Below are 16,550 nucleotides of genomic sequence, written 5' to 3' on the forward strand. Positions count from 1 at the left end.
TATTCTATGAGGCATTATGGGTCGTTTGAACATATTTTTTTCCACAGGTTTTTGGAAAATGTGGGAAAAAAATGAAAACTTTTTTTTTTTTACACAAAGTTGTCAATTTATAGGATATTCCTAACACATAGCATGTACACAGCAAAAATGACACCCCAAAATACATTCTGCCACTCCTGAGTATGGCAATACCACGTGTGAGACTTTTTCACAGCCTAGCCATATAGAGGGGCCTAACATCCAAGGAGCATCATCATGCATCCTAGCCACTTGCCTAGGCCTATTTTTGACATTTGGTGTTTACAAGCTAAAATCAGTTGTTTTGCTAGAAAACTGCTTAGAACCCCCAAACATTATATATTTTTTTTTAGCAGAGACCCTAGAGAATAAAATGGAGATTATTGCAATATTTTTTATCACACCGTATTTGCGTAGCGGTCTTCCAAACGCAATTTTTTTGGAAAAAATTCACTTTTTTTAATTAAAAAATAAGAAACCAGTAAAGTTAGCCCAATTTTTTTCCATAATGTGAAAGATAATGTTATGCTGAGTAAATAGATACCCAACATGTCATGCTTCAAAATTGCGCACGCTCACGGAATGGCGACAAACTTTGGTACTTAAAAATCCCCATAGGCGAAAATTTAAAAATTTCTACAGGTTGCCATCTTTGAGTTACAGAGGAGGTCTAGGGCTCAAATTATTCCCCTTGCTCTAACGATCGCGGCGATACCTCACATGTGTGGTTTGAACACCGTTTACATATGTGGGCGGGGTTTCTGTATGCATTCGCTTCTGCGCGCGAGCTAACGGGGACAGGGCGCTTTAATTTTTTTTTTTTTACTATTTATTTTATTATTTTTTATTTTTACACCGTTTAAAAAAAAAAAAATTGATCATTTTTATTTCTATTAAAAGAAATGTAAATATTCCTCGTAATAGAAATAGGCACGACAGGACCTCTTTTTTGTGAGATCTGGGGTCAAAAAGTCCTCAGATCAAACAAGTACACTAAAAGATAGAAAAAAAAAAAAAAAATAATTATAATATAAAATGAAAAAAAAAAAAAAAAAAAAGGACCTTTAAACCGGTTGCTAGGCAACAACATTTTCCGTAGCTCCGGTCCTCCAAGACCATAGAGTCAAGTGAGGGCAAGCTTGCCCTCACTCGACATCCTGTCTGTGAGGATTCGGGACCGGATCGTTTTCCCCGCTGCCGGCGGGTCCGGTAAGCGGGGAAAAGGACCGGAACGCGTCGGGAGGGGGGGGGGCGCCTCTTCCGCCATCCCGGAAGGGTGATCCCACGGCGAATCCGCCGCTGGGACCACCCTTATCGGAAAGCCAACCGTCCACCGTTTAAAAAAATACCAGGGTTATGGCAGCTATCTGCTTCCATAACACCGGTATTTAGGTTTAAACGGAGGACGTATATAAACCTTTTTGGACTTGGACAGGATGGCTGTATGAAGGGTGACAGGTACTCGGGTACTTTGTTGGGCAGGTGACAGGTACTCTGGTACTGATGAGCAGGTGGCGGGTACTCGGGTACTCCGATAGGCAGGTGACAGGTACTCGGGTACTCTGATGGGCAGGTGACAGGCAGGTGATAGGTACTGATGAGTAGTACTGATAGGTGATACTGTACTGATGGGTACTGATGATCAGTACTGATACGTGATAGGTACTGATGAGTACTGATGAGTAGTGATGGGTACTGATGAGCAGGCGGCAAGTACTTGGGTACTTCAGGCGTCAGGTACTCTGATGAGCAGGTGGAAGGTACTCGGGTACTCTGATGGGTAGGTGACAGGTACTCAGGTACTCCGATGACGGGTACTCCGTTGACAGGAACTCAAAGTACCCGAGTACCTGTCATCAGAGTACCCGAGTACCTGTCAGAGTACCCGAGTACCTGTCAGAGTACCCGAGTACCCGTCATCAGAGTACCCGAGTACCCGTCATCAGAGTACCCGAGTACCCGTCATCAGAGTACCCGAGTACCTGTCATCAGAGTACCCGAGTACCTGTCATCAGAGTACCCGAGTACCCGTCATCAGAGTACCCGAGTACCTGTCATCAGAGTACCCGAGTACCTGTCATCAGAGTACCCGAGTACCTGTCATCAGAGTACCCGAGTACCCGTCATCAGAGTACCCGAGTACCTGTCATCAGAGTACCCGAGTACCCGTCAGAGTACCCGAGTACCTGTCATCAGAGTACCCGAGTACCTGTCATCAGAGTATCCATCATCAGAGTACCTGAGTACCTGTCATCAGAGTACCCGAGTACCCGTCATCAGAGTACCCGAGTACCTGTCATCAGAGTACCCGAGTACCTGTCATCAGAGTACCCGAGTACCTGTCATCAGAGTACCCGAGTACCTGTCATCAGAGTACCCGAGTACCTGTCATCAGAGTACCCGAGTACCCGTCATCAGAGTACCCGAGTACCCGTCATCAGAGTACCCGAGTACCCGTCAGAGTACCCGAGTACCTGTCATCAGAGTACCCGAGTACCTGTCATCAGAGTATCCATCATCAGAGTACCTGAGTACCTGTCATCAGAGTACCCGAATACCTGTCACCAGCCCATCAGAGTACCCAAGTACCTGTCATCTGAGTACCTGATGGGCTGGTGACAGGTACTCGGGTACTTTGATGGGCTAGTGACAGGTGCTCTTTATTGGGGGGGCAATCAGTGTGTTTGGGGTGCACTGTAGTTGGTAACTAGCTGTTACCACAATCTCCTCCTCACACAGGATCAGTGTGTGAGGAGGAGAACACGGTGACAGCTAGTTACCGTGTTCTCTGTTGACATTTGTGACCGGCTGTGATTGGACACAGCCGGTCACGTGGTAAAGAGCCAATTTCATTGGCTCTTTACCTAGATCGGGGATCGACTCTGTCCGAGGGACGAGCCTCGTCCCCGATCGCTGCTCTGCGCGCCCCCGGGGGCGCGCATTGCAGAGAGAACGAGCGGCTCGTGCTGGAGCCGCTCATGTGATCGGCTGTGATTGAGACAGCCGATCACGTGGTAAACAGCCAATTTCTATTGGCTGTTTACCTTGATCAGGGATGGGCTATGTCCGAGGGACGAGCCCCATCCCTGATCGCGCCGCTGCGCGCCGCCGGGCGCCGCCGGGGGCGCGCAGTAGCAGCTAGAACGGGCCGACGTCATAGGACGGCGGCCCGGATCTAGACAACCACTTTGCCGACGTCATTTTACATGACTCGGTATGGAAGTGGTTAAACTACATTATCAGCAACATAAGACTTATGATAACAGAGTGCATGCAATGCAAGTCATCTGATGTCCATACCCCAAACTAAATGGCCTTTTTTTTTTTAAAAGGAAACTCAAGCTAGGTTCTGGGGAAAGAAGACATTATTAAATCAGCAAGGATGGAAGATCTCTCTCTTGTGTTACTCTTACAATGCATTAGCAGCAGGATTTAAGCTAAAGATTCACATCACTTCAGCTGTAGGGGCCACTTCGCTCCCCCCTCACCTTTGCAGCAAACTCGTGGTTTTGCCCATATTGGTTTAAGTAAAAAGTTTGTTTTCATTTGTTCTTCCCAGTAGCACGCACTCACCTTTCCTTATATGCCACAATCAATTTAAACCAGGTAGACACTGGTTCAATTAAATAATCTAGGTATTGTTTTGCAGGTTTGTCTTACTAGCTGCTCCCATAGGCAGTGAGAGGATAGATGGAAAAGAAATAAAGTTCAGACGTATGAGTAAGAAATTATTAATATTACTACTTACAACTGTAGGGTTACCACTGCTGATTAACTGATTGACTTCATGGAAAATGCTTTTGCAGTCAATTGATTTGTCTAATGATCCTCTCTTCACTATGACTGCTACTGCCAAGAGGATCTGTTCTCGTACATACTTCTGGAGGCTGCAAATATAAAACAAGGTAAGTAACTACAATGCGTATCACTGAATGTGCAAATTTACAGATGTATACAAACACAGTGCATATAGCATCCTAAAATCAATCTCTAAATTGTACATTCTTAAGTTTATAGGTTTGGACCAATGTCTCCTGAAGGTGGCCAATAACCTATCCATCGTGGTGAAAGGAGTCACCTGGGTGAGGATACAGATATACAACTAGGTGGTGAAGTGGATAGGGGTCGTTGTTACCCGCAGTCCAGCGAGTTTGGCAGTACCTAGCCTTTAAGCCTTTTGATCCAAGCCTTTGAGGCCTACCAGCAAGCAGCTAGACATCAGACAGAACGGGTGAGGGGTTTTCCTTCCCCCAAATAAAAACTAATCTTAGCGCCCTTTCAAGAGGTATCCTGGTCCCTTCCTATCGGGGCTCACATGAAGCTCCAAGGAGCCAAGTAATGTTGGAGCCCCGTAGAGACTTGGGGGTACCAGGGGAATGGTTGGCAGCCTGCACCTTGTCCAAAGTCCTTAGAGGCAAGGTGCTTGTCCAGCTCAATAACTTTACTATGCATGTTCCATACCTGGATGATCCCCGCAGAAGCAGAGTAGCTACTGCTAAAAAAAAAAAAAAAAAAAAAATCCATAGCTGCCAGTTATATTTTAACATAAATTGTTAACACACCTATGAAAAAAAAGCATTCAGGGCAGGGGAGGAGAATGAGAGGAGTCATTTTAATGGATTGCTGTGTTGGGTTTGATTAATATTGAGTTTGTAAACAATCTAAAAGCAAAGCAAAAAAGGTTACCCGGTAAACATTTGAAAAGGAGACTCCCGTTTCCAACATGGGGACTGGAAAGAAATATATATTCATATGTTATATTTTATACTGGTGTGACAAAAATATGGATTTTTGTACACACTCTAAAATTATTTTCTTTAGGACCACCAAAGAACATGGCAAGTCTATCCTCCAGGCTTTATTGCCCCCTACAGGCGAATCCGACACTGGCAAACAAACTGTAGGCTAGTCCAGGATTAACCTCTCCTACTACCAGGATGCCTGAGTTTTGTAGTAAAGCAGTACCGGGAGCAGAATCATAAAGCACAGAGGGGAGGACCTGTGTCCCTCAATGGACTTCAAGAGATTTTACAGCCAAGTACAAAAATCCCATTTTCTTTGTCCATTACATACAGGTAATCTTTATTCTTCAGGATGTTGAAAAGCAGTCCAACTGAGTGGTGGGCAACACAGCAAACAAAAACAGATCCAAGAAAAAAAGGACCCTAAAAACCCAAAGCTGCTATAGGATGAGGCTGAAACACCCACTTTGAATTTATAGAATTTGTTGCCAGAAGACTAGGTGGCATCCTTCCAAATCTTGGAAACAGTTAAAGTGTTACTAAACCCAGGACCCTGCATTCACTATATCTGGTCTCCCACAGAATACATAACATGGAAATGCAATTATTTTAGTAAATGGAAACAGTTAATTACCTTTTTTTTTTTTAACAGCAGTTAGAGTAAAAGCAGTCTTATGACTTCTATCAGTGTCTGCTTAAAACTTGCAGGAAGAGTTTTCATTTTCCTTTTTTTCCAATGAGGCTGCAGGACCCCTGGTCCTCTGTCTGGGCAGTGCTGATTGGCCCAGTGATTTTTACATGCACTCTCCCAAGACATTAAAAAAAAAAAAAAAAAAACAAACCTCTCTAGTAATACACACCAAACTGAGCATGTGCAGCTTGTCCCCTAGACTCTGTTCTATCAGGTGATCGATTGGGGACAGTGGAAGAAAGGCAAGAAACAGAGAAGACAGATTTAAACAGCCTTTTTTACACAATGCAGAGGATTAACCCTTTAGGTTCCACGGGGAGTATAACAAGAATGCTTTACTGCATATACAGACTGATTTTACTGTTGTGGGTTTAGTAATACTTTAATGCTGAAAAGACCAAGAAGCACTCACGGAATTAGTAGGGTATGTATGTCTTGATGGGAAATGAAGGAACCGGATCTTTGACACCATAAGCTTCAATGATTTTCTGCCCAAGTCATTTGCAGATGTTCTAACAAGTAGCAGGTGCACCCTTAAGGGGTTCACCTGTGATCTAAAAAAAAAAAGAATCCGTCTTCCAGAAAGTATCAGTGGCTGTGGGAGACACTCAAACAGCCCAAACCACATCCAGACAATAGGGGGACATTTCATTTTCATGAACTGGAGTCAGACAGAAGGATGGAAGAAAATTATCCTGTTTGAGGTGAGCAGAAGAAACTACCTTACGTAAGAAGGAAGTTGTGATATTCAACACCACCTTGTCCCTATGCAAAACTAGGAGAAAAACAGAGACACGAAGAAGCTCCTGGGGTGGAACCACCAAGAAAGTATTCCATCTATGTACAATGATGAATGGTGCAAATGGTAGACTTTCCAAGCTTTAGTGTTGTAGGAATCACAGGAACCTGTTCCTTAGAACCAGAGATTTAAAAGCCATGTTGTAAAAGCAAGCAACCATGAAGCAGGATGGTAAAAGGAGTACTTAGGATAGATAAATCTGAAAACCTGCTGGCATAGCTCATGGCGAGTCTTACCAGATCGCCACACCATCTCTATTTGGGCTATCCCAGAGCAATGAAGATCACAGAAATGCCCTCATCTTGATTTTGATGAGGTAGAAGTTTCAGGGGAGGAAAAGCATACACTAGTGTGTACTGATCCCAAGGAGACAGAGTAACAACTGCTCTTACTATCCCTGTACCTGAAGGCAAATCTGTTAAGTTCTTTTTGTACCTGGAGGTCCACATCAGACATCCTCGCCTTCATGGTTCCACGTATTCTCTACACAATAGACAGGGTTGTCTACACAGCAGACAAGGTTGGAACATTAAGTTTTGTGCCGGACATGATCCAAACTACCTCTCTTGCCACAGCGAGATTTCTGTTTAGTTCCTAATGATTTATATACACCATTATCATGGTGTTGTCCTACTAAATCCAGATCGGATGGCATCCAGTAGGATGCTCAATGCTGCAGACACAGTCCGATCAGGCGAGTCTGAATGGCAGGGTCACAAACTGGCAGTGCATGGGTCTGACAGTAAGGCGTAGGAATATAGACAGATATAAAATCCATGCAGAAATTTTGGACTAAAAAAAACAAAAAAAAAAACCAAACAATCAGAGCTTTGAGATCCAGAATGCCCGCTTCGGGTTTTACAACCATGGTTGTCTACGGATTGGAGTAAAACCCCAGAAGCTATTCTACAACAGGAACTTAGAAGTCTGAGAAGACCACCTCCAGCAACCAAGTGCCAGAGATGCAAGCAGTCCAAGCATCTAAAAAAGGATAACAAATGTCCCCTTACTCTGGAAAGTGGGGGTGCACCACAACAGAAGGCTTTTCTGAAGATCAGCCAGACCTAACAGGTGGGTGGGACACCAAGCTTGGGAGTCTCGACATCAAGGTCTAGGAATTGAGGAAACAAAATTTCTTAACAGTCAAATAGGAAGAAGACTTTGCAGGTCTGTTCCTTGAGCTCCTTCTGACAAGGAAGATGGGTACTCTTGCCACCGGTAGCATCTTTTCTATAGAAGAGCGAAAAAAATAATTGCATTTCTTGCTAGATCTAGTATTTTATGTACTTGCTGAAAATGCTTTTAGCCTTAAAAATTAAAATCTAATGCATCCACCACAGTTGGTACTAGCCAAACTGGAAACATATCCTTTGATGTGCCAGAAATAAACTGTTCTGTTGAGGAATGAAAACACAGCATTGTTGTGCCGAGTGGTGACAGCCCTGCCCGGTTGTCTTTTGCTACAGCAATTTAAATCCTCTCACACTCTCCTCATGTCTACAACACAGACTAATAATTCTGAAGACCAAGATATGATAGGAGGGCTAATTAGACTTCTTTTAATAACATAGGAAGAGTGCACAGGACAAAGCAAACCTCAGAATTTCTGATGTGATCAGCAGGTACTTTCTGCACTAATTAAACAGATAAAACAGAACATTATTAGGTTTTATTTAAAACATCAAAAGGGAGAAAACAAGATGTTCATGGTTAGGTTAGGCTTTATGCACACTTTAATGTTCTAAAACAAAGTTTTTTGTTTTTTTAGAAAAATGAAGACCCAGTCAGTTAAAAGCCTGAACCAGCAAACTCATTTAAAGTGAACCTATCACCAAAAACACCATGTTTAAGGATCTTCATATTGTTTTGAGGAGAACATAAAGGAGCCCATAGAGATAAAATGAATTCTATTGGTTCTCCTGTACTTTAGGGATCAGTAGTAAAGCAGTCAAATAAAAGTAAGCAGTAATGCTACATAACAGTTAATAGATCCGAAAGTATTTGTACAAAATAAAGTGCAACCAGTTTAATCAATACAGCAAAGTTTTGTGGAATTAAAGCCTTTTACAGTATAAGCATGAAGGCAAAACATTTTGGGAAGTTGAAAAGTAACTGGTGGTCTGGTAAAGGGTTTCATTTTTTTGTGAAAGGGTGAACAACCCAACACCCTCCCGGTCCCTGCTGTACTTACCTCTGTGATTGATTAGCTTTCACTGCCCACACAGCTGGTGCAGCAGTCCAGAGACTGAAAGCCCCACTGTTATTCCCCATATTTCCTTGCGGCTTCTGGGATGGCTCAAGAGTGATTCTGGTTGGTCTCCTGCTGGCACGTGAATAGTTTCCGATTTGTCCTAGAAGCCCTACGGAAAGCGGAAGCTTTCAAATTCCTGGACCACTGCACGGGCACCAACAGTTAATCACCCATGGAGGTAAAGTGCAGCGGGGACTAGGAGGGTAGGAAAGGTGTTCTGCCTTTCATTTTTTGTGAACATCTACTTTAATGTAAGAATTGACATAACTCCTAAATTCTACATTACCGTTAAATAGGACCTCAGATGAGAATCATTGGAGCAAAATATGAATTCATCCACCTTTGTATCCCTGAAGCTTCTGAGGACTTTCTAATTGTGAAACAATGTAGGGATTTTTTGCTCATGTAGCACCCTCTAGTGGCAACAAGAAAAAAAAAAAATGTTCCCACCTATGGTCATACTAGTATAGACACGGGAGGATAGACAGGAATAAGAGCATCTTTCTGCTGTTGCTGGAATATTTCCTGTATTTGTGATTTTCTCATCACACAGCAAAGCTTTGTCAACAATTCTGTACTTACTTAGGCCTCTGTAAGACATAAGTTAATAGGAATGTTCGGAGTGATTCAATGCTACTTTTTTCCAGGAGGATCCATTCTCGTACAACAGCTTCCATTATCGCTGTGGCGGCTTGAAACAGTACATAGTCCACTTTACTAGTTTCTGTATAAATAGAGAAAGAAAAAAAAAAAATGTTAAAACCAATAATGCTTCACACAATGGAAATCCTGACAACTCTATAACAGGCGGTCCCCGGGTTACAAACAAGATAGGGACTGTAAGTTTGTTCTTAAGTCAAATTTGTTTGCAAGTCGGAAAAGGTATGTTTTTTAAGTGTAGTTCCAGCCAAAAGCATAATTTTTTACGTTTTTTTGGATAGCATAGGGAAGGATCAACACCCCTGTACCATTTGTTTTGCTGTCTGTACCCCTGTTCAGAAGATCTCACCTCACTTTCTGTCCCTGTGACAATTGAATTTTGAAAATTTTAGGTTGTTGTGGAAACAGTGATTAGAGATAAAGCTTCAGCGGAGACACCTTTTTCCCCATTAGAGCTCTTAGAGGAGTGAATTTCCCTTCCTAGGGGGAGATTTCTCCTCCCTTCCTGTCGTCTCCCTCCGTTTGTAAGTAGGAGTCGTTTGTAAGTCGGATGTTTGTAACCCGGAGACCGCCTGTAATAGACTAAGCTCCTTTTGACTTTATATTACTGTACAGCAGGAGTAAACCATACATACCTAAAATGTGTTTGCATACAGCAAAAGGTGACTTTGATTTTCTAAAGGAGAGGAAGATGTGCTCTGCATGCTGCCGTTGTTCATTATTCACCATGGATGGCGGAGCCTAAAAAAGAAAGCAACAACATTTTTAACACTCAACTCAGTCCAGCAATGTTCCCGGATGGAAAGCAATCCATTCTATGAGCGAAAATTTATGGGCAATACCCATAACCGTGACCCAAAGTACAATAGGCAGCAGCCATCAAAGCAACATCTGATTTTCATTCTAGGTTTCTTTGAATGAAAGATAAATAATAAAAATCAGCTGCTGTGTGGACCGGGACCAGACTTTTCTTCTGGCTGCACTTGCTAACCAATGCGGCAGGAATGGCCATGTGCAGATAATTCAGCAGTAACAGTGATGGGCAAAGTGCAGCAACCTGTAGCAACAAGATTCAGCTGACCCAAATCAAATCTGTGAAAAACAAATTCTTATAGATCGGTATAGTTCACTGCACTTTGCATTTTACTTTGTGTCTCATTTACTAAGCTCAGTTACTTTAAGCCATAACAACTTGATAAAAAAAATAATGTTCTTTAGCAAGGAACATACATTTCACATTAATAATTATGCTACCAATATTAGTGCGTGCTGTAAAATTGCCTCCAGCATTGTTTCTGTTTCTCCTTGCTGGAGGCTGCCATTGTGCTGACACCAAAAACCCCAGAGCAGCAATAAATCATAAAATAGAACTAAATCCATTGATTTAACGGTTACAAAAATAGTTATACTGCTGGAATTGCTAACTGTCACATTTGTGTCCTCAACCAAACTGTTAAACCATCAAATAGTATCATAACTGATCACATGTGCAGTAGCAGCATGGCAGTTTCAGATCAAAGAGAAGCAGCTTCCTTGGCTGTAAAGAATGTTTAATTCCACTGTAAAGCAGCTCTAAAAACTCGGCAGTGCCTCAAAATGCAGAGCAATTGAGAAAGTGCAGAGCAGAGTGAAGCAGTGCATTACTGCATTTTAAACAGTATAGACACGTACTTATATATTTTACATAGAGATACCTGCAAAAGGGGCCAGACTGAAGAGATCTAGCAGGACTTCATTTTCTGACTAAAGTTTCACTTTAGCCTTTATTTCCATGAATAAGGGGGGGGGGGGGAGTCACATGGTCTCTGGCTGCCAATTATAACTGCAGAGAGAATCATTCCAATAAGCAGCAAGATGCTGTGAGTGGATCTGAAAGGCTGCCCTGACCCCATGTACATACACCGATAAACTTGTTCTCAAAGCACTTTGGTAAGCCTGATTAACCTGCTGATCAAATCTTCCTCCCAAGCCAATTTGTTTAAAAAAAAAAAAAAAGAAAAGAAAAATCTTTAGTTCTTTAGCACCAAGTTGGGGTTAGCTCTAGCAGATAGTTAAAACCAACTGCATAAGATCGGTTAAGCAGTGCCATCTAGTGGAGATATAAAAATAAGCACTTTTTAAATAAATGTAATTTTAAATGGTCAGATGCAAAAAGAATGGTTGGTCATGTTTAAAGAAAACATTCAAATTGGCTAAAATCAATTGTTTTAAGAATCCCCGTTGTGATAAAAGACACCAGTAAACTTACATAATGTCTGTTCTGGTGCACTTGGGTGGGGGACAGAGAGAGAATTCTATGATGGAATTGCAATGTGTGAGATGACTACTACTACTGTTTCTAAAAAAAAAAAAAAAAAAAAAAAAAACAATGGAAGTATAGGTGTGGATAGTGTCTTTACCTTCAATCACAGAAACAATAAAACCAGGACACAGATAAAGCCCTAGTCACTTTACATCTTTATACTGGATGTAGGGGTTTCCCTGGAGGTACCACTTTAAGCACCATCATCTATTTCAGCCTTCTCTTGCTTGCTTTACTTGCCTGGTCATTATGCTTGTATAGACACAGACATTTTTATTGACTTCAAAGGGAAATGAGCAAAAGCAGAGTAACAAGGCAGAAGAAATGAGCTTTGTGTACTTCTGAGCAGAGCAGTCGGCCAGCACTACTGAGCCAAGAATAATTTAGCCATTGTTTTACAGCACACTGAGATGTTTAGATAGCTAGACGCTGCAATACTGTTCCATCATTCCAAATTTACATTTATTAAATGGAATATATAGGTACTGCTCGTCACAACCAATAATAGCTTTCATTTTGAGAGCCACGCTATAAAGACAACTGCAAATTAAAGGAGAAGTTTGGGGGTTGTTAAAAGAAACAAACATGCATACTGACCTCCATGCTGCAGCATCTGTGTAATGCTGCAGCTGTCCACCACTGGCACTAAGCCCAAGTATTGAGTGGTCACACGACTGCAGATTGCTCAGTTCTCTCAGAACGGACAGCAACGACCATCAGTCACCACTCTCTGCTCTGCCCCTTCATAGCTTACTAGAGTGCCGGGCTGGAAAGGAGGACAGGTGCAGCTGGCTTTGGCTCTCAGGGCTTGGCTGAGAGGCTGAGCCAGCTGTCAATCAATTAGGCAGCTAGGTGAATCCTGACAATATAGTCAGGATCCTTCTAGAGCCTGGAGTGACACTGACGTCTGGCGACAATGGACTTTAGCCTTCGGTCAGGTGATCCTGGGTCACAGCAGAGCACAAGTGCATTCCTGTGACCACCTCCCCCCCAAGAGAAGTATGCCCAAAAAAGCCTTCGACCATACTTCACTTAACTGGATGCTATGAACACCAATTTTCAGCCAATTAAAAGAAAAAAAAATGCCATATACTATCTAAAATATTACAATAATAGTTTCATCAGCTAGTTGTAACCCAAAGGCATTCAAATGGGGGGGGGGGGGGGGTTCTACTTTCCATATGAATATGCAAGCTTCCAAGATAGGATAAACCATTATTTTGTTGAACTAATGACTTCACTGACTGGCACAATCAGGACAGGCCATTTTGTCTCACCATTTATCTAGGGCATTTGGCAACCCAGTTAGTTAAATGTAGAACTATAGCCTCCCACAAAAAATGTGTTTCAGAATTATAAGTGCTTACAGTTCTCTCTTAGTTCCTGTGCAAAGTCTCCCAAAAAGATCTGTTGATTCTGCCAGTGAAATCCACCTAATGCAGCTTCCAGTGATAGGGGCGACAACACTGCTACACTGCTCCTGAATTCAGAGCAGCATTGGCATTCTCAAGTAGGCTATGCCTGTTTGCTCCACTGTGAGATGAGAAGAAGTTGCATCTGGATCTGGCTATCTGGCTAACAGCACTGTAACTGCTGATTCATAAGTCTGTAGCCTGTCAGTCAGCACCTGTCCACACTGCGCATTGGTTTCTGCTCAGTGCCTGGGAGGGAGAGAGCATGCAAGATACAGAGGAGGATTTAGATCACTAAGGCTGGCCATACACTATACAATTTTCTTGTTCAACTTTCCTTTAGATTTACCAAAACCATATAATATAAGTTCAAACCTGAACACTTTCAATTTGTATGCAATCAGGCAGGCCCTTGCACTACATAGTTGAAGGTAAATCTAAAGGAAATTAAATAAGAAAATTGTATGGTGCATGGCCAGCCTAAGGCAGGCCATAGCTTCTGCAAAAGAATGTCCCTTAAATTCCCCATCAATATAGTCAGTGTTGATGGGGGAATGCCTACTGTGGGACTATTCCCCAGAGGGGGAAGCCGTGCCTGCTGGGAGAAAATGCAAATAAAATCCGACAGGAGTTGTAGCCAAGTTGAATTAAGGATGGCCGGATGCGAACCACTATGGCGGACTTACGGCAGATCTCCCTAATAAGAGTTCCCTTGAAATGCAAGATAAACCGGTAGTTCACTGACTGTAGAAGCAAACCACTACCCAAGCTGGGGTTTCAAATCAGCAACACAGAAACCAAAAAAAATGTTAATTGCACATTTGCAAATGTAGCCTTCAATTCACCCTAAGACAAATTTTGCGATCTGCAAGTGAATCACAGCATTCTACCAAATGCAGAGCTGTGGTTTGCATAAAGGCCAGTTTCGATTGGCCTTTGTATGCTGGAAGCAGGTTTTTCATTCCCATAAAAGGGATGTGGGGATGAAAGCAGGCCAGGGGGTGGTCAACTGCATCTGTCAAACACTGAATGATCTCAGAAACCTCTCAAATTGATGGTGTTGACATAAGGCTTCATGAACACTAGAATCTAAGAACCGCTTTAAAAAAAAAAAACGCTGGATAAAAAAAACGATAATATTTTAGCTTTTTTTGCGGATGTTTAGTAGTATTTAGCACAATGAGTAAGCTACGTTTAGTAGTGTTAACGTTAAGGAGAGGGCAGTATTTAGCTGGTTGGCAAGGAGCGGGCTGGCAAGCCAAGGTAGAAATCATCAGCTGTCAGCTGAATGTAAACATAACAATTGGCGGCAATATAAAATTGAGAAAATAAAACAATGTAGGGTCCCTTCCCAATTCATACAAGGCTCTTCGAGTCTGGTATGAATTTTAAAGGGAACTCCATGCCAAAAAAAAGGTGTGAGGCCCCCGCCCCTGAACTATACCAGGCCACATGCTTTGGGGTATTTTCATATAAACTATCATGATCAGCTCTGGAAAGCTGTGTACGAATGAATAACTTATCGAATGATCACCCATTTTTTTTTCGTCCAAATTTCTCAGTGTGTACGGGCACTTTCAGTGTTCCCTGGAACCCCCGGTGGGAACAGGAGAGCCCAGGAATGACGCTGGCAGCTCCTTTCAAAGTGCTGTAAAAATGATTGGACAACTGTATAGCCGCTCTTATCACTTTTACTAAAAAAAGATGCAGCCATGATCCTGGCATTACTGCTTCCTCCTGCGGCAGTATATATACAGCCTCTGAGTTGGGATTGGATAAAAGACAAGCTCATGTTTTGAAAAAAAATGAATGCACTTTTTTTTTTGCATGTAAAAAAAAAATTTTTTTTTGGAGCCTGGAAAGAAAGCATTGCAATAGTGATCAGTAGATCGCTGATGCCATGCAGTTCTTTTGCAGGCTGTCAGTGTAAGCTGTCTGTCCCATATATCATACCGGCAGGAAGTTTCACACTGACACAAAGAATCAATGAACTATCACCATGCTCAACAATGCCCTGCTAGTTCATTGGGAACTACAAGCTGACAGCTGCAAAAGCTGTTGGTAGTTGTAGTCCATTCATTCACAGAACACTGTGGGTGGGCAGATGTGATATCTAGAATAATTTATATCTTCTCACTTACTGTCTGGTTTGACAACCATCCATCCCCTGGAAGAGAAATCTTCTTCAGCAGAGGCACAAACAGTTCTAACCTTTGTCCCATATACTAGAAACACTGTTTTTATTGCTGTCTGATCCCTGTTGGGAAGATTTCCTTTCACTTCCTGCTCTCTCAGACAGAAAGTGAGGAAAAGTCATTCTATTGACAACTCTAAAAAAATTGTTTGTCGTTGGCCTTCCAGAAGTAAACATTTTATAAAGCCTATTTCCCTCCTAAAACTAGCCACTTAACCCCCGGAGGATTTGGCTGCTCAAAGACCAGAGCCTATTTTGCAATTCGGCACTGCGTGACTTTAACGGACAATTGCGCGGTCGTGCGACGATGTACCAAAATGAAATTGACGTCCTTTTCCCACAAACGGAGCTTTCTTTTGGTGCTATTTGATCACCTGTGGGATTTTTACTTTTTGCGCTATAAAACAAAAAAAAAAAAAAAATTGTGAAAATTTTGAAAAAATAACAATATTCATTTTTTATATGAAATTCCCCCCAAAACAAACACCGTAAAAATCAAAATTTTTTTACATTTTACGCCAATTTGTTTTCTGCTACATATTTTTGGTAAAAAAAAAAAAAAAAAAATCGCAATAAGCGTATTTTGATTGGTTTGCGCAAAAGTTATTGCATTTACTAACTAAGGGAAAGATTTATGTCATTTTAATTGTTTTTTTTTTTTTTAACGAGTAATGGCAGCGATCTGCGATTTTTTTTTTTTGCGGGACTGCGACATTGCGGTGGACAGATCGGACCCTTGACTGACATTGACACTTTTGGGGGTACCAGTGACATTACTACAGTAATCAGTGCTATACATATGCACTGTTACTGTAAAAATGACACTGGCAGGGAAGGGGTTAACTTTATTAGAGATGCAGGGGTTAAATGTTTCCCTAGGGGCGTGCTTCTAACTGTAAAGGGGTGTGGCTTTTCATGTAACCACAGAGACATACGATCCTACATAGCAGGATCGTATGATCTCTGCTGTTACACCAGGGAGAATGACAGGCGCCTTTGTTTACATTAGCCGCCTGCCTTTCTCCCTCTCCACGGGGAGATCGCGAGTGACCGGCGGACATTGGACCCGCTGGTCACACGCGCGGGGATGCAGGGGACCGAGCGGGAGCGCGCCTCCGGCGGTGCGTGCTCGCCCCTACAGGCTCCTGGGCTAGCGACGAAGTACTACGTCACTTTGCCCAGGAGGGGCTGACCGCTGCAGTATATGTACTTGCGGTGGTCGGCAAGTGGCTAGAGTGACTGTTAAAGCCAACCTTTTATTACCAAACATTGTAATCCTTGAAGACTCCCTTCTATGCATTGTTATATATAGTGACAAGGTCTACAACTGTGAATGCACCCTGCACCCAAAGGCTTCAAGTAGAATCTACTAATTTCTGAAGGACTTGCCTCATCACAATTATTTCTCCTGAGATGAGCCAGGTCAGGGACTCTACACACCATTCCCCAATGTAATATATTGCAGCATACCAGTCCTTTGT

At 42.4% G+C, this 16,550-nt stretch overlaps 1 protein-coding gene across 1 annotated transcript in view; it reads right to left on the minus strand.

Moving 5' to 3' along the window:
• Positions 1-16,550, minus strand: part of XPO4 (exportin 4) — a 249,811-nt gene that overhangs the window by 167,835 nt on the left and 65,426 nt on the right. The window contains exons 2-4 of the mRNA XM_082245244.1: positions 9,797-9,902; positions 9,084-9,225; positions 3,767-3,905 (exon numbers count right to left, since the gene is read on the minus strand). Of these exons, the coding sequence (XP_082101370.1) occupies positions 3,767-3,905; positions 9,084-9,225; positions 9,797-9,902 (387 nt within the window). The remainder of the gene's footprint in view (positions 1-3,766; positions 3,906-9,083; positions 9,226-9,796; positions 9,903-16,550) is intronic.

The sequence above is a fragment of the Pelophylax lessonae genome, assembly GCF_965119305.1.
Source record: "Pelophylax lessonae genome assembly, chromosome: 2".
Lineage (NCBI taxonomy): Eukaryota > Metazoa > Chordata > Amphibia > Anura > Ranidae > Pelophylax > Pelophylax lessonae.